Genomic DNA, 18,978 nt, shown 5'->3' on the forward strand with positions numbered 1-18,978 from the left:
GTAATCATATATACAAAACACACCCAACTTATCCACGTAAACATCTATTATTTCAATGGTTCATGTCATTAACTTCAGAGGGTCTCATATTTAGATCTATTATTATGATGCAATAATGTTAGCAATAATAGTATTACTTATGTCTATATTTCATCACATTCCTTCAACCTTCTAGTGAAAGTGACAGTTCAGTTGTGCCTCTGCAATCCCATGGACTGTAGCTCCCCAGACTCCTCTGCCCATGAGCTTCTCCAGGCAAGAATACTGGAGTGGGTAGCCATTCCCTTCTCTAGGGCATCTCCCTGACTCAGGGATCGGAGCTGGGTCTCCTGTATTGCAAGCGGATTCTTTACCACCAGGGTAGCCACCAGGGAAGCCCCCTCATTCTTCTAAATGGCATTTAAATTCAAATAGCATAGATAAAGATTTTGTATTAAATGAGACAGCCTTCTTGTTAATACTTCTCTGAGTATCAGAGAAGAAAAAAGTTTTAAAGCAGTAAAACTTTAATACTGTAAAAAAAAAAAATAATGGCTTTTGCTACATTAGCAATGAATGCTGTTCTTTCTTCAGTTTTTAAAACGCAATAGTTGCCAAAAAACCATTATTCTCATTCATATTATGACCCTTTATTCCTTTATTCTGGAAATATTGATGAATTTTTTTAAAAAACACTGCTCATTACTTGAGAGGGGAAAAAAGCTGCAAATTAGTTGATACTTTTCACTGAAATTAAAATATACTTATTACATGGAAAAGTCAGTTTTATTCATTATGGCTGAAATTGATGAATATGACTATAGGTGAGATAAGCATAAACGGTAAAACAAAAAATCAGTTTAAATTTAAAAAGTGTCACATATGTAATCTCACAAGAACAGGAACTGCATTTCAGCTTATTTTTATTTTTCTTAATTTTACATACATTACACATATCATACATACATACTTGTCATACAAAAGTTTATACAAAAATCCAAGTAATTTAATATCTTAAAAAGGGAGAGGGACATACTGCATTTGATTCCTAGTAGTATTCTGTTTAAATACTTTTAAATTCAGATTTCAAAGAGACAACAAATCGAAACCCATTAATTTTTCAGAGAGCCCTATGTTCACATAAATTCATCATTCAAGTATATTTTTATTGAAACAGTAAACCATCCGTCTGGATGCAGAGTCAAGCTGAATGAGCCAGGATGTTGAGAAAAGCAGAGCTTTCTCCCAGGGCTGTCATCAGCCTAGAATCAGCTTCTAAAGTACAAGATGCAGGGCACGACTGTGATTTCTAACCTGACACTATTAAATGCCATATTACAGGGCAGACGACGCAGAGCATACCTTTTATGGCTTGTCTACAGATTCTCATTAAAAATATAATACTAAAAAGAATAATCACAATAATTAGAAATTTTACTTTCCCTAATTTCTGTTTTACTCAGTTTGAAAAACAATACATCTTTTTCATTGTTGCTTGGCAACTTGACATCATACCTAAAGGAATAATTTAAACATCCTATGGACAAAATAAATACACAAACTTCTAAAAGATCTTGGTACTGTTTAGTTTATACAGTCATAATTTCCATTCTATGGATATCAATCACAGCAAATAGAAAGAGTTAAAACAATATTCCTCATCAAAGGATTAACATGTTTTTAAAAAGTGAATTGTTGAGGCACAAAAATACATGATTTGCCGAAGGTCATGAAAGGAATGAGAGGCAGAGGAAAGAGCTTGTTTCTCTCTAACTTAAGCATCTGTACTAAAACCCTAGGTTATGCCATCTTGCAAAACTAGCTCAGTGCAAGAGATGCAGAAACTTAGATGCATTATTTAGGAATGTTTGTTTAACCTCCACTGCTATTATTGATAAACTTAACTTGAAGGATTTATGTGTAGGATACATGATTAGGCAACTATAAAAAGAACCATGATCACTTTCCAAATTATGAGGCATGGAGTGGGTAGCCATTCCCCTCTCCAGGGGATCTTCCCGACCCAGGGATCAAACCTGGGTCTCCTGCATTACAGGCAGATTCTTTAGCAGATGAGCTACCAGGGAAGCCCATAGATTTAAGAATCTATGTTTATAATACATGATTAGAAAATTATAAAAAGAACCATGAACATTTGCTGAATTATGATGCATGTAGTGAGTTATTGTTTAAATTTGACACAACTGATTGCAGAAACAAAATTGACAACATAATTTCAAGCAAACAAGTTCAATGAAAGATGCTTCTTCACGTGATTTAAAAAAAATACTAACTATAGAACCTACAAAATTCAGAATACAGTCCTATAGATACAAACAGATTAATATAAATGTGTTAAAGAGTCTTCTGGTTGATCTTTTCTTTGTTACGAAAACGTTCTAGCAAAGCACTCATTATGTTTCCAGGTATTCTTTGGTGCTTATCAATCAGAGCTTGAACAGCATCCTTTGTCTATCAAGAAAGCAAAAGAAAAGCCGTTATTCTTTTAGTTCTCAATGTAGATATTTAGTTTGTAAGGATATATACTAGTGTTTTAATATAGTATACTTTAATATAATACTTTATTATTATTATTATTTAATAATAAATAATTATTTATTTATTATCTATTATATTTATACTTTAATATAATACTTTTTTTAATACACTAGTACTTTAAAGAAGTCTTCCCAAACTTAGCATCTATCAATCCTCAGAATGAATGACTTCTTTCTTAGTTTTGTTTTTTAATGTAATACTGTTAATTTAGCTTCAAAAACCTTTCAGCATTCTAAGCATACAAAAAGTAACAAAATGTTGCAAACTGTGTTTAGTATAGAAGGTTCTTGAACTTTCATTCATGCAGTGACTCTTCAAGGTGCATAGCATTTCTTTAATTTTTATTTTATTTTGGACTATCATTGCTTTACAATGCTGTGTTAGTTTCTGGCTGTATAACAAAGTGAATCACCTATATGTGTACATATATCCCCTGCCTCTTAAGTCTTTTTCCCAACCCCTCCCCAGTGTGACCCAGCAGTCCTACCACTGGGCATATACCCTGAGAAAAGCATAAGTCAAAAGGACACATGTACCCCAGTGTTCATTGCAGCACCGTTTTTAATAGCCAGGACATGTGAATAACCTAAATGTCAAACAACAGATGAACGGATAAAGAAGCTGTGGTACATATATATAATGGTATGTTACTCAGCCATATTTCCTACATTCACTTCATTACAGTGGAATTACAGATATTGTCCACATGGCAACTTTCTATACCTTAAGATACACCTTAGCATTTTTCTAGCATTGTGCACAGCAATGCCCTACACACAGTAAACACTAAAAAGAACTGAAGGGGGTGAAAATCAGAAGGAAAAAAGTAGTAGGAAGTTTTCTGGCGAGCTCGTTGAAGTTTCACCCCTTTCTAGCTGCCCACAACAAAATGTCAGTGGTGCTCAGGTTGAGAAGTCAAGTCACAAGCACAGCATTGTGCTAATGTGCTCACGTGCATGCTCAGTTGCTCAGTCGTGTCCAACTCTTTGTGACCCCATGGACTCCTCTAGGAGTCCTAGCCCACCAGGTTCCTCTGTCATGGGATTTCCCAGGCAAGAATACTGGAGAGGCTTGCCATTTCCTTCTCCAGGGGATCTTCCCAACCCTGGGATTGAACTCATGTCTCCTGCATTGACAGGTGTATTCTTTTACCATTGAACCACCTGGGAAGCCCCCTTGTGCTAAGAAATCACCTTAAAAACATCAACTTAGTTACTGACCTTCTACATGGGGCTGTATGTTCCTAGGAGAACAACAGTAGCCAGCATCCACGGAGCACTTACTGGGTGGCAGACAGTTTTCAACAATGAACGTGAACAGTCACCTGTGACCCTCTGGGTATATGTGAGTGGGCTCTGTTTCTCTTCCCTAGACTAGAGGAGGGTGGTGGGGCCTGCCTGAGTCACAGAGCAAACAAACAGCAGCACTGGGACAACCTGACGTGGAAACTCACAAACAACATTCCGTTTTCCTCCCAAGGTACTTCTACCAGACAAAGGCAATTTCTTTCTTTTCATGGAGGTCAAAGCTTTCTTCTTCTAAACATCACTTACAAAACTTTTTAATTATCAGGGCCAAGAACTTCAACCTCAACAGTACTGACATTTTCAAAAGAACAGCTCTTTGCTGTGGGGACTGCCCTGCCCACCACAGAAAATCTACTGGCATCCTTGACTTCTACCCATGGGACACCAAGGGCACCACCACCTCCTGAGTTCTGTCCACTGTGACAATAAAAACGTTCCCAGACACAGGCAGATGTACCTTGGGGGAAAAGTCACCACTGATCCAGAACACATTTGTGGAATTAATGAGTTCATCTTCAGTAAAAGGAAAAATATGTCCTAAAACTAAAGAAAGAATAATTTACCTTTTCAGCTAGTTCTTCTGCTGTGATCTTTGGGTCGTATGGAATGGGATCACCTAAGTAGGTGCGCAACTTCACAGGAAAACCTCCGTACATGGGGGCAAATGGATAGCGGAATTTTTCATAAAGCCACCTAAACAGCCCTGTTTTAAAGGAAATGAAATCATTTTAATTGTTACATATTCTAAGCATATAACTGTAATCTTTCAAATGAATTATGTAAGACTTCAAGGAAGGTGGCAACCAGTATCATCTCCTGGCAATTAACACAACAGTTTTTTTAAAGGGGAGCGTTTCACTGATGGTAACAAATGTGCCACATTACTGCAAGATGCCAGTAACAGAAGAAACTGGGGGGTGGTGAGGTGTGGGGGCCCCTCTGTGCCTTCTGCTCTATTTTTCTGTCAACCTAAAAATGCTCAATAAATAAGGTCTACTAATGAGGGGTAGGAGTGGAGATGAGCTTTCAAAAAATAAGAATTTTAAAAGACAAACTCATTACTATTATTGCAAAACAGGATAAAGACTGCAACAAAACGTCAGAGGCTAAACAGTCCAGAGGCTCAGAAATACGTGACTTACATGAATAAAAGCAAAAATGGAGCCATAAAATAAAGTCAAATAAACATGAGACCAAAATACACTGAAACCTAAGACTAAAAATACTATAAATTAGGGAAAAGAATTATTAGTGCTAAGGACCAAGTGTGAAATTTAGCAAGATTAAAAGTGGTAGTAATGTAAAATAAACTGATGGGCTAAGACTACAAAATAATCCACAAAAGGCAAGGAACATGGACTATACAATTATGAATTGTACTGAAAGTTTAAAACACTGTTTATACGTGGAAACACAGAATATACCATAAGACCCAGAGTAGTACTCGAAATAATACATTACTACACATCAATTTTTGAGATATTCAACTTTTAAGTAAAAAAGGCAGTCAAAAAATTTTTTAAACACTTCATAGTTAAAGGAACAAAATTAGGAATGATTTCTGGTATGCAAAGTTAGGAATGATTTCTGGTATGTAACTTAAATTCTAAAGAAATGACCTGAAAGAAAATTAGAAGGAACAATTACACAACAAAAATTAAACATCACATCAACCTGCCTTTCTATTTCACATTTGAAAAAAAAAAGACCTAAGAAAACATGATATAGTATCAACTATACACCAACATTAGACATAAAAGGAACAATAGAAGTTCAGGGTTTTCAGGATGAGATTTATATATGGATAGGAACACTAACAATATAGTGCTAAGGATACAAAATATAATCAAATACAGAAACCACAGGGTACAAAACAAACCATAAAAATTTCATAAAAATAAATAAGCCAACAACAAACTCCAAACAGAAAGCACATCTAATTGCTATCCTTCCTATGCTGCTGCTGCTGCTGCTAAGTCGCTTCAGTCGTGTCCGACTCTGTGAGACCCCACAGACGGCAGCCCACTAGGCTCCCCCGTCCCTGAGATTCCTCAGTTAAGAACAATGGAGTGGGTTGCCATTTCCTTCTCCAATGCATGAAAGTGAAAAGGGAAAGTGAAGTCACTCAGTCTTAGTGACCTCATGGACTGTAGCCTACCAGGCTCCTCTGTCCATGGGATTTTCCAGGCAAGAGTACTGGAGTGGGGTGCCATCGCCTTCTCCGATCCTTCCTATAGCTAGGTTCAAAGCTATTTTTATCAAAAATTAAAGGTAGGCAAAAAGAACTCTTTGAGGTAAGTTTACCATGGTTCAAAAAAGTAAAAAGAACAAGAAGCAATAGCAATAAATGAAAGCAAATGGTATCTCCTTAGGCTGCTAATCTTAATTCAGTATTTTGTTGTCATCCATTTTTAAAGCTGTAACCTCTTCAGGAATGAGTTAGGAAGGTAGTCTGGGTAATACGTAAGTCTGTTCTAAACCTCAACAATATGCTTTAACACAGAATTAGAAAATTCACTGTGCAATTTTTTAAAGCCCATGGTAAATAATCTTCAGTATATATGAGACTCAACAAAAATTTAACACCTAGAACTGCTATCACTTAGAACCAGTTATCACTTAGATTTAAAAAAGAAAAACACCTAAATAGCATATGCATTTTCTAAAATAAATTCAAAAGGTTTCTGTATAGTGTTTAAAAGTCCAAATATTTAAAATATTACATTCTAAATATTACAGTTATACTTAAAAAACCATATGAATCAGAACTTACTTGTTCCTCCAAGTGATCTAAATCCTTCTCGAATATTTTGTGTAAACATAGGAATAATGGGCTAAAGAGAGAATTTGAATTAAAAAGTAAATACATTAATCCATTTGATGTCTCTATTAAGTCACTATTGTAAAATTTTAAGGGCCTGTTTAAGTCACAAAACTAAGGTATTTTAAAAAATAAAAACATACTGTTATCACTAGTGTGATTTATTGACTAAAATTAACGTGGTATTTCTAAATATATATATATATGCACATATATATATATTGGAAACACTACCCTCTAGTGGTAATATGTAATATTTCATTTGCCAACTTTGCTATCATTCTCAAGAACTCCTGAAACTCAAGGATTAAAGTAATCATCAATGTCATTGAGTAAAATGAATGATAATTAAACTGGTTTTAGTGGGGTACTGAATAGTATGTTCACTGAAGAAAAAGTTACAAGACAGAAATCCTCTCTATGGGGAAATTTCTATAATTTTCAATAACAAGTTTTGGCAAGATGCTGTCCAGAAATTAGTGAAACACCATTTTTGGGGGGTGAGCTTGTTAAATCTGAAAATGTTCAATATCAACGAAAAGTGTATAAATTGTTATTAAGTCGCTAAGCTGTGTCTGACTCTTTTTGTGACCCCATAGACTGTAGCCCATCAGGCTCCCCTATCCATGGGTTTCTCCAGGTAAGAATACTGGAGTCGGTTGCCATTGCCTTCTCCAGGTGATCTTTCAGACCAGGGATCGAACCCCCATCTCTTGCATTGGCAGGCATATTCTTTACTGCTGAGCCACCAGGGAAACCAATGTATAAGTCTCAATACCAAAAAAATAGGAAAAGCGTATGTATGTATCTGTGTGTGTATATATAAACCCTTCATATCATTAATTTTGGAGGATATCTGTTCACAAGTTCATGTTTTTTATTTTTCCATGAATATCAATGATTAAATATGATTCTCTGGTGGCTCAGATGATAAACAGTCTGCCTGCAACGTGGGAGACCCAGGTTCAATCCCTGGGTCAGGAAGATCCCCTGGAAAAAGAAATGGCAACTCACTCCAGTATTCTTGCCTGGAAAATCCCATGGATGGAGGAGCCTGGCAGGTTACAGTCCACGGGGTTGCAAAGAGCCAGACATGACTGAATGACTTCACTCACTTAAAATGGAGGCCTTATCTAATCATAAAATAATGGATTAAGTAGCAAAGGACCATGTAAGGAGATTATGCCATAGTGAAACTGAAGTAGATAAAAAATTGAATAAAATACTTTAAACTGTACACAAAATATACTGAATTAAATGATGTTTAGAACAGATAAAATTGGTGGGGAAGGGCGAGTGTCGCTTCACTTACAGTGTACCATCAGCATTTGCTAAATCAGAGTGACCTGCCTTAGCGAGCAGGGCTTGAAACATTTACATAAGCTGACATTTAAAAAGCTGTTCCTTTTCAGCTTCTGAAAGCAGTAAAAAGTGGTGGGCTGAAGGAAAGAGACTGCAGGCACAGCTTTCTTCATAAAACTTACTCCCTCACATATACCTAACTGATCACTTATTTATTATCTCTGTAACCGACAGCAGAGACTTTGTTTCGTTCACAGTTGGATCCCCAGTACCTGGAACACTGCCCAGAAAAAGTAGGTGCTAACAGACAGTGTAATGGACAAACCACAGAAGGAATGAATCGACAGAACAGAAAGAAAATTCTGAGGAATTCGCTTGTGTTCTCTGAAGACAAAGAATAGGAAACAGACAGCAGGCATTTTAAAAACCAGTTAGGATAGAGAGAAGTCGTGTAAAGAAAACCAGTCAGACGAAGAATTTAAAATCTGATGGAGTTCATTTACAAAGCTAACACCTAAGACAAAGTAGACTGACTCTTCTGTAAAAAAATCCAGATTATGATTTTTCTAAAATCGCCACTAGTTTTGTAGAATAAAGCGATGGCTGGAATCCTAATATTTTAAATAGTTGCATAATGTCTTCAGAGTTAAGAAGATAAGATGCCCAAGAAGGAACAGAGAACTTCCAGCTCACATATATACCACTCTGCCTTCTCCAACCAGTTCTGCCAGATTTACTCTGGCATTAACCCCAAAGTTTGTATCGAAGGGTGTACTTTACAAAGATTCTTCAGGATGTATTTGTAGTTGTTGTTCAGTCACTAAGTCATGCCTGACTCTTTGCGACCTCATAGACTACAGCACACCAGACTCCTCTGTCCTCCACTGTCTCCTGGAGTTTGCTCACATTCTCATCCATTGAGTTGGTGAAGCTATCCAACCATCTCATCCTCTGTCGCCCCCTTCTCCTCCTATTCTCAATCTTTTCCAGCATCAGGGTCTTCTCCAATGAGTGGGCTTTTCACATCAGGCAGCCAAAGTATTGGAGCTTCAGCTTCAGCATCTGTCCTTCCAAGGAATATTCAGGGTTACTTTCCTTTAGGATGGACTGGTTAGCTCTCCTTGCAGTCCAAGGGACTCTCAAGAGTCTTCTCCAGCACTACAATTCAAAATCATCAATTCTTCAGTGTTCACCCTTCTTTATGGTCCAAGTCTCACATTGTACTTGACTACTAGAAAAACCACAGCTTTGACTATACAGACCCTTGTCGGCAAAATGATGTCTCTGCTTCTTAATATACTGTCTATGCTTGTCATGGGGCTTCCCAAATGGTGCTAGTGGTAAAGAACCCATCTGCCAATGCAGGAGACATAAGAGAGGTGGATGCAATCCGTGTGCCAGGAAGATCCTCTAGAGAAGGGAATGGCAACCCATTCCAGTATTCTTGCCTGGAGAATCCCATGGACAGAGGAGCTTTGTGAGGTACAGTCCACAGGGTCACAAAGAGTCGGACACGACTGAGGCAACTTAGAACACATGCACCAGGTTTGTCGTAGCTTTCCTTTCAAGGAACAAGCATCTTTTAATTTCATGGCTGCAGTCACCGTCCGTCATGATTTCAGAGCCAAGAAAATAAAATCTGTCACTGCTTCCACTTTTTTCCCTTCTATGAAGTGATGGGACCAGATGCTATGAGCTTTGTTTTTTCATGTTGAGTTTCAAGCCAGCGTTTTCACTCTCCTCTTTCACCCTCATCAAAAGGCTCTTTAAGTTGCATTATCATCCTTTAATGGCTAACTCTCCAGAGGCTGGGCATTTCTAGAAGACACTAAACAGGAAAAAGCTTACCCTGCAAACTTAGTACTCCAGGCTGTACCCTGGGTCTGCGGTTTCTAAATTCATGCTCAAGCTTGCTGCCTTACAGCTACAGCATTACCGTGATTACAACTATGTACCGTAATTCATTCCTTTCTTGGTGACGCTTTGTATAACAAGGTAGTTGCATCAGTAACCTAGAATCAAATTGTTAATGTATGTCAACAATTTGTACATGTATGTGAGAGGGAGAGGCTGTGTATTCGGAATACAGTGGTCTTGAAGTCTTTGCCACAAAAACGTAAGTGGGCAAGTCACTCACTACCCCTCAGTTTCTTCATGTATGAAACAGGGACAATAATAAGAATTATCCCATCTCAAGGTTTTTTATAGATCAAGATAATACACATAAACAATATTACTGAAACAAATGCTATCTTCTTTTACATCTGTTACCTGTTTTCCAATTAGAGTACACAGCCTCATTTTTATCCCAACTTACTTAGGTATAATGTTAACCTAAAAATTCTCAACAAAGTTGAACTGTCAGGAATTCACAAAATAAGAGTGATTTAGATTATACCAAAAAGCCATATAATTTTCACATGAACCTTAAATACTTGCTATCAATATTCTGTGAACCTCCATTGACAATCTAGATTTTTTTCACTTGAATTTCCATTACTTTGTTATTATACAATTTAAATGCAGCTAACCCTGCAACAACTGTCTTAAATTCTGACTCAAAGTTTATGGTAAATCTGTGAGACCGAGCAAAGGCTTTTCTAAATAAGTTACTGGTGCCATTTACAGCTATGTCCACCTGCGACTGAAAGGCTTCCCTCTTGGACCTGGAAGGACCTCTAAGCTCAGGGTGGGCGGACTCACTGTCAAGCGCATTGGCTGCCTACCGTCCTGAAAGACAAGCTCTGCTTCGGTCCTTCCATCTCTCTGTGCCTGAGCTTCCTCATCTGCAACACTGGAATAATCATATACATCACCTACTTACTGCGCAGGGCACCAATGCAAAGCCTTTAAAAGCGCTAAGAAAGGTTGAGAGTGATGCAAGACTTATCAACAATACAGTGCTATGATGTAAGCCAGCAACGTGAAAGATTTTTGTTGATTAACTTGTAAAGGACTGTTCATTAAATTTTCTCAAGTTTTGTACCAAAACCTTAAATGATCTAGATTATCTCATTTATCTAGAAACTCAAGGATTGATGAAAGAGTTTCTTTCTCTATGTGATTTCTTTCTATCAAGTCTTCTTCCAGGCAAAGGTCATTAAAACTGTTACTTAAGGATGAGGAATTAGAGTCCCATGATCAATGTGGGTGATTCCAAATCTATTTTCATCAATAGATTTACAGCTGGATTTTGAAGTGTAAAATAAAGCTTTTCTAGCTTTTATCTTATACCTGGGAAGAAATAATTCTCTCAAAATATAAACCTGAAAATTGAGCTAGGCTTTTAGCTTTTATCATTGGCTCAATGTACATTTATACTGATTCGCCTTAATTTCTAAACAACTGTGCATATATCATCTTGTATCCACAGTATTCATAAAGTCTAAAGTTTTGTTTTCTATCTTAATACATAAGATTTTTTCAAAAGTAGGCTATAAATTAATTTTCTGTATCAGTAATACTATTAACCTAGACTTAAATTCAAAAGGCTCCTTTCTTACAGTGTTTAATGTCGTGTTTACAAAATCAATTCAACAAATACACAGAGCCTAAGTGCTAATCATTGTACTCAGAGCTCAGATTATAAAAAGATGGCTTTGTCCTAAGGAAGTGTATAACCTACTGTAGGACAATAGTGTTTAAATTTTTATGTGGTTCATTATAGAACACTTGGCCAAGTACATTAACTCACACCGAGATCACACTGATAGAGCACTATCTTCTAGGAGTTACATATACAAATATGTACAGTAGAGAATAGCGTGCAATGTATTATATTTTATTGTAACTCTGCGATTTAAAAAATAAAGGAAAAATGTCCATTCTTCCTTAAATGTTGCTTTTGGGTTAGAAGGAGACATCCATAATCCTTTCTTTTTTAATCGAAGGTCTGTATTTGCAAAATAAACAGTCAAGTTAAGGGTCTAAACTGGTGTCTACAGGACAGCAATGGAAACACACACACACAAACAAAAACGTGAAAGTATGGGCAGCAGTCTCTAACTAACTGGCCTGGAAAAAGAAAACCACCTTGGCAAGTGCCACGATTTCTTTTTCTGATAGACAATCTAAAATGAAAATAAAGAAAAAACAAAGAAGAAACATCCCATAAGTAGTAAATGTTTCATAGGACAAAGCACAATACGGAGACCAAAAAGCTGAGAAATACTTTCCAAAGCAAAAGAAAAGGACAAGATGACATTCTGATTCTCCAGTTTACTAAGAACAATTACAGTGACTCCCAGAGGAACCGTCACTTTATTGACAAACTCATTCTTTTTTAAAAGCTCTAAATTATACCAATATCTATTTCTCATCTTTATTCATACTATTAGATAGCTGATCACATTTGCTGATGAAAAATGGTAGGAGTCATACATTATTTGAGTTCTATTGTTATAAATTGGTCACAGACACAAGGATTATAATGAAACCAACTAACAGCCATCACTGAAATATGTCAACTCAAACACTGAAATATGTCAAACTACACAGAATTGGACTGATTATACTCATGAAAAAGAGTATAACTGAAAGAATACAAAAATTTCATAAATCTGAATACAAGAAGCTGGATTTTGAAGCGTAAAATAAAGCTTTTCTAGGTATTCGCATATTCCCAGACTGAATTTTTGTAAAGATGGTTTCCCATGCACAAGGACTATTTCTCTAATGTTATGAGTTACATACACTACTTTTTAAAGTAGTACAAAGACAAGATTTAAATTCTGATACACTTTGGCAACTTAAGCATTTATTTTAAAGTTGACCTAGCTTTCCTTTAATAATCAGTTTTATACAACTCACCACTTTTGCATCGATTGCAACCTGAGCGAAGCCTTTCCGATTACCCCACACAATGTTGTAGGTCTCGTCACTCATCAGTGCTTCCCGAACGCCACCTGGTGAGATAGCTAGCAAGTGACCACTCTGCAGGATTTCAACACATTTTTCTCTTGGTCCATGAATAGCACAAAATACATCAAGTAATAAGCTAAACCCTGTAAGATATATTAACATGAAGATACATCTTAAGTACTTCTTGTCCAATTTTTTGAGAACAAAAGTTTTCACAATCTACATAATGTAGTCTTTATACTTAAATCAGTACGTTTTTTTTTTTACTTTTTTTAAACCAACAGGAACTCTTAAGATCAACACTGCTGGTAAATTAATAGCAATGTCTAATTGATCACCTCCTTCATGATCACCTATGACTCTGGCTGCATATTCAAATTCTCAATTAAAACCCCCAAGGACCTGGGAAAATAGGGATTTTTATCCCCATTTTTCAGAGGAGGAAAGTTGGTTCAGAGGGTTGAGAGGCTTGCTCAAAGGCACACATCTGGCAAAGGGCAGGGCAGAGATTCCGGTCCAAGTGTGTCTAGTCTAAAGCTCTTCCAGTGTGTGTCATAGGCAAAAACTGTCCACAGTATTTATGAGAGGGGTCAGCAACCACCCATCTAACCTTCCATTAACCCCATGAACGAGTCACTGAGGAGAACGTGAATCTAACTGACCTGGACCTACCCAAACTGGCAGGCCACAGTTAAATCTATCCAAACTAAAAGCAACCCCATGGACTGTAGCCTTCTAGGCTCCTCCGACCATGAAATTTTCCAGGCAAGAGTACTGGAATTGTTTGCCATTTCCTTCTCCAGGGGATCTTCCTAACCTAGGGATCGAAGCTGGGTTTCCTGCGTTGCAGGCAGACACTTTACCATCTGAGCCACCATGGAAGCCCCCAAAATTAAAAGTTACATACAGCTAATTTCACAATAAGATTTTTAAAATCAGCAATAATAGCAATATCATTAAGAGCTTTTAATAATGTTACTGTTTTACTTGGGAACAATTCATTCCAGTCTTAATATGGTACAGTTTTTCAAATTACAACTACTTATGGATAAAAGAAACAATCCTATCAATAATTAAATATTTTAACCAAACTAAACTGAAAATTTAGAGGACTGATGTTCATAACATAGTCCCGCGAGACTGGGACATGTGTGGATGGAGAGTGAAAACTGTGCAGAATAGCCAAACTGCTCATAGGTTTTAAGGGTCTGAGGCAAGATTATCAGTATTACTGAGAAGAAATAATTTTTATCTTCTATTAAAAGTTCACTGATTTCACTCGATGCACTCTCAAGGTAAATGAATAAATGAGGAAGGTTTAATAAAATATTATAAGATCATAAAGATTATAAAGGGGGAAAACTTTAGAGTCAAATGCTAAATAAAAATATTCACATTCTATTGCATGCATGCTAAGTCGCTTCAGTCGTGTCTGACTCTTTGCAGCCCTATGGACTGCAAAGAATACTGGAGTGGGTTGCCATTTCCTCCTCCAGGGGATCTTCCTGACCCAGGGATCAAACCCACATCTTATGTAGCTCCTGTATTGCAGCCGGATTCTTTACTGCTGAGCCACCAGGGAAGCCCCTCACATTCTATTGTGTATATTTAAATAACGGAAGCAATCTAATGTTTCATAAGAGAAAACAAGTAAATATTTTAGTCATATATTAAAAATGTTCTTTATAAAACATGGAAAAATGTTAATGTTGCATTAATTTTTTTAAAAGAACACAAAATAGTTTATACAAAATGAAAAAGTACAAATTAAAAATGAAGCAAAATACATCAAAATGATAACTGGGTACATGTTAGCATGATAAGACCATGTAATGATGTTATTTCCTCTAGTTTCCAAGTCTATTATAAAGTGATCATGTTACTTTCTAAAGAAATATCTTTTATAGCCAACTTACTTTACACACAAAGTACTCTGTGTATAAAAAAAGATGGCTTTTTTAGTGACACAGGGATACTGGAAGCATTAAACCATGTCTGTGAAAGGCAGTAAGTGAACTGTTATTTCATGCACTGCCTGGGGCTTAGCTGGTTGAGGGCTGGCTTTTGCTTTTATTAATCCAGAAAACATGCTATAAATTTTCTTGGCTTGTTCCCAGTAATTTAGTGACAGAAGAAAATCTCAGTGAGTTTACTTTAGAATGATTCTTTTAAAATTCTTATCATGTTTGAAACCATTCAGTTTACTTTTTTTTTTTTTGGCTGTACCATATGGCCTGTGGAGTCTTAGTTCCCCAACCAAGTTTGAACCTGTGCCCTCAGCAGTGAAAACACAAGAGTCCTAACTGTTGGACCACCAGGGAATTACCGATTAATCTTTTTATTTTTATTTTATTGTGTTTTGGGGGGGCCACACCACACAGCACGCAGGGTCTTAGTTTCCTGACCAGGGATCAAACCTGTTCCCCCTGCAGTGGAAGCATGGAGTCTTAACCACTGGACCACTAGACAAGTCTCCCTATTAATCTTTTCTAAAAGGCACAAAGCCTTTAGGAACATGAATATTAAAAAGAATGTAGTCCTCAAGCTCAAGAGTTTTAATTCTACCACACAAGTCAAATATGATAAGAGACATAATAGGCTATATAGATTAGGATTTTTGAGACAATATTATGTTACTATGGAAAGACAAAATATATCCTGGCTAGCTTATTTCACTAATTTTCATTTGCTATCCAACTGACAGTAATCAAACCCTGATTACTGTAGAAGTAAACTCTCAAATCAATAGCTCACGGAAAAATTCACCATATGAAAAGTTAACTACCCTCTATACCAAAATATATATTAATTGTTTGGCAAAAGTTACAATTTATTTTAGGATTTAACTTTGAAAAATAATGACTAAATACTTGTTAATAAAGAAAGAAACTAGATAACATTTTTGGCCATAATGTTTTTATATTTAGATATATTACCTAAAACAGATACTCCCAAACTGGAGTTCCAAGTGTGCTACCCTAAAAAGGCAAAAAGATTTTCCATGTAATACTATTAACAGAGAACTCAAAGATACACAGACTGTCACATAATTGGTCGTGTTCATTAAATATTCTTCTATCACCAGCTACAGTGAAAGTTTACCTGGAATTTTAAAGACAAAGTGATCCGCTACTACTCGGCAAGTTCTGCCTTTATGTATAAAAATTTTAGCCATGAAGTAGTAAAAGTCTATGGGAATAGCTCCGTGATAAAAAATGATCAGTGCTGGTCCTTCTTCTGGTATTTTTTCCATCCCATGAACTTCATAACCTGTTAGAAAAACAAAGCACAGACAATTAAAATGTATTTAACATTAGTCTATTTATACTAAGTCTTTCCTGGCGGCTCTGATGGTAAAGAATCTGCTTGCAATGCAGGAGACCCAGGTTTGATCCATGAGTCAGGAAGATCCCCTGGAGGAGGGCATGGTAGCCCACTCCAGTATTCTTGCCTGGAGAATCCCATGGACAGAGGAGCCTGGCTTGCTACAGTCCATGGGATCACAAGGTCCGACACAACTTAGCGACTAAACAACAACAAATATATACATATACATCATTCTTCACAAATTCTTCCCATTCTATTCATTCAAAACAAAGATTACTCTATAGGCTCTAACTACTACATGTGGAGGAAAAAAATGTTATGAGAGATTTGAACTGAATGTCAAGAAAATCTCTCTTCTGTAGTATGAGTGGGACTAAAGACAAGCCAGCCCTCACTTCTCCTCCCACCATTCTGTGCTGTGGGTGGACTGTGGGAAACATATATAAAAGGTTGAGGTAAGCTCCACACAGTAAAAACTACCCTGCGTGTTTCATCCCAGGAGATGGGAAATGGCACTGTGCAGGAGAAGGCATGTGATCCTGGCCCTGTTCTAAGACCTGCTTTTGCCTCCCTTCTCCCCATTAGAGGGGGTTGTTATAGACCAGAGCCTCAGCTGGACCTGGCAAAGAGAAAACGGGAGTATCCAGAGGCCATGGCCAAGGGCAATGAGGCCCAAAGAAAAAGGAAGGAAGTCTTCAGTGACTAAAGGGGAGAAGGAAAAGCAAGTTCCTGTGGCCAGACTCTCACACACAGAACTGCTGACCCAAGGCTGCAACTCACACAGGAAAGACACTGTGTCCAGAATATAGAAATCTGAAACTGCCAGTGTGCTTCTTCCCTTCAGTTCATCCCTTGTTAGATTTGCTAAGAAACAAACATTTAAATTCTAAAGATTTAGGTGTAAATTTTAAGAGATTCATTTTTAATGTAGTTTATAATATCTTTGGGCTTCCCAGGTAACTGAGTGGTAAAAAATCCTCCTGCCAATGCAGGAGACTCGGGTTTGATCCTTGAGTCAGGAAGATCCCCTGGAGAAGGGCATGGCAACCCACTCCAGTATTCTTGCCTGGGAAATCCCATGGACAGAGGAGCCTGGCAGGCTACAGTCCACGGGATCGCAAAAGAGTCGCACATGACTTAGTGACTAAACAAAAACATAATATCTTCACCAAACAGATTAAGTGTGGTAACTGATTCTAGTATTGAAGAAATAAATTATTTGGTAATATATCAAATAAACTTAACAGAACGGTTTTAAAAATTAAATTTAATGATATTTCAAAATTGTGTTTCTGTACTTTTAACATTTCTTCCCAATTGCCTAATTTTAGTTCAAATAATTCAATTTACTTAGAATCAGTCACTGAAGTTGCCTGTAGTTATCAAAAGGATAGACTGTCCCAGCAGACAAACATTCTAAGAAATAAAGAATACTTCTTTAAGGGATTCTATACAGACTATTCCTTAGCTTCCCCTTTGTTTTCCAGAATAATTTTCTTTTAAAAGAACTGACAATTAATTGAACTGCTTGCATATTAGCAAATCACTGGGTTGAAAGCAGAAAAACTCAGTTTACCATCTTTCCACTAAACCTTAAGCCCCAATATTCAACCGCATTGATCGTGAAGCCCGGATGTCGTCATACCGCCCCTGGCTCAGAAAGCACCAGCGGATGGTCACACTGGTCAAACACTGTCAAGGCCTTTCAGACCCCAAAAAGGCCCATCAAGTGATGTCACATTCTTTCCTGTGTCACATGGACCGGGGCGCGTCCCACCTCCATGCTGCCCACGTGACAGCCTCTAACGGAGCACTTTCATCACGCGTTCATAGAAATGCTGGGGCGCTTTACCTGCTCCTCCCTCGGACTCTATTTTCTGGTCACCACATTCTGTGTGTTTACCTCCACTCTCTTAAGTATAACACTCCCTCTCCCCGATGTGGGTTTTCAAGTGCAACCCCGTCTTCTGCCTACAGGACCTGTCCTGGGGCAGGGGGTGATGGGTACCAGCGCTCAGAGAAAGACGTCACTCTCCAAGATGGCTGTTGCCACCGTCCATCCCTCCGCTGTTCAGGGAGGAGGCCTGGACATACGCACGTTTGTGCACATTTCCAGTGGTCTGGATCCCTTCTCCAAGAACAGCCCTGCTCTGTGACGAATGTGGCTCTCTTCTTTTATGCGGTGAAATGCATACTTATTTACCTCTCCTGCTCTGCGCCTTGAACTTAAGAACTTTCCAGATTCTTTGGTTTCCCCCAGACCTTCACTCGCAGGGATTTATTTATTATGTAATAAATAACTGCCTACCACCTTGCTTCCCAGGTGGCCTAGTGGTAAAGAATCCCCCTTTCAATGCAAGAGACACAGGTTCAATCCCTGGGTGGGGAAGATCCCCTGGAGGAGGAAATGGTAACCGACTCCAACATTCTTGCCTGGAGAATCCCATGGACAGAGGAGCCTGGCGGGCTACTGTCCATGGGGTTGAAAAGAGTGGGACACGACTGAAGCAACTGAGCAGGCAAGCATGCACCATAATTTCAGGTAGGGCTAATCTCCTAAGAGATGATCCCTTCCAAATGTGACATCAAAAACCCATTTTTAAGGCTGTACACCTACACTGGTAAAATGACAATACCATCCTTTTGGGTCTTCCTCAGGAAAGCAAATGGACCTAAAAAGTACCTACAAAATAAAGGCAAACTCCTGGCTGGGCACAGCATTCAATTGCCTCACAACTTAATTTCAGTCTACCTTTCCAGGTTCATCCTTCCACATACTTCTCACCCAACAACAATGACCCCTCTTGTTGGTCCTGAATACAC

The 18,978-nt window shown here is 37.7% G+C and overlaps 1 protein-coding gene across 15 annotated transcripts in view; it reads right to left on the minus strand.

Moving 5' to 3' along the window:
* Window positions 1-622: 622 nt before the first annotated feature.
* The window catches only part of TMEM68 (transmembrane protein 68), a 34,427-nt gene continuing 16,071 nt past the window's right edge, over window positions 623-18,978 (minus strand). For 14 of the 15 annotated variants that reach the window (XM_069600041.1, XM_069600040.1, XM_069600042.1 and 11 more), the window contains 5 exons: window positions 15,931-16,098; window positions 12,778-12,971; window positions 6,619-6,679; window positions 4,409-4,548; window positions 747-2,451 (listed from right to left, as the gene is read on the minus strand). In XM_069600041.1, coding sequence (XP_069456142.1) covers window positions 2,335-2,451; window positions 4,409-4,548; window positions 6,619-6,679; window positions 12,778-12,971; window positions 15,931-16,098 — 680 coding nt within the window. In that variant the 3' untranslated portion in view covers window positions 747-2,334. Of the gene's footprint in view, window positions 2,452-4,408; window positions 4,549-6,618; window positions 6,680-12,777; window positions 12,972-15,930; window positions 16,099-18,978 lie in introns of all 15 variants that reach the window. The other variant, XM_069600046.1, reaches the window with a different exon arrangement.

This window comes from Ovis canadensis, chromosome 9 (assembly GCF_042477335.2).
Source record: "Ovis canadensis isolate MfBH-ARS-UI-01 breed Bighorn chromosome 9, ARS-UI_OviCan_v2, whole genome shotgun sequence".
NCBI lineage: Eukaryota > Metazoa > Chordata > Mammalia > Artiodactyla > Bovidae > Ovis > Ovis canadensis.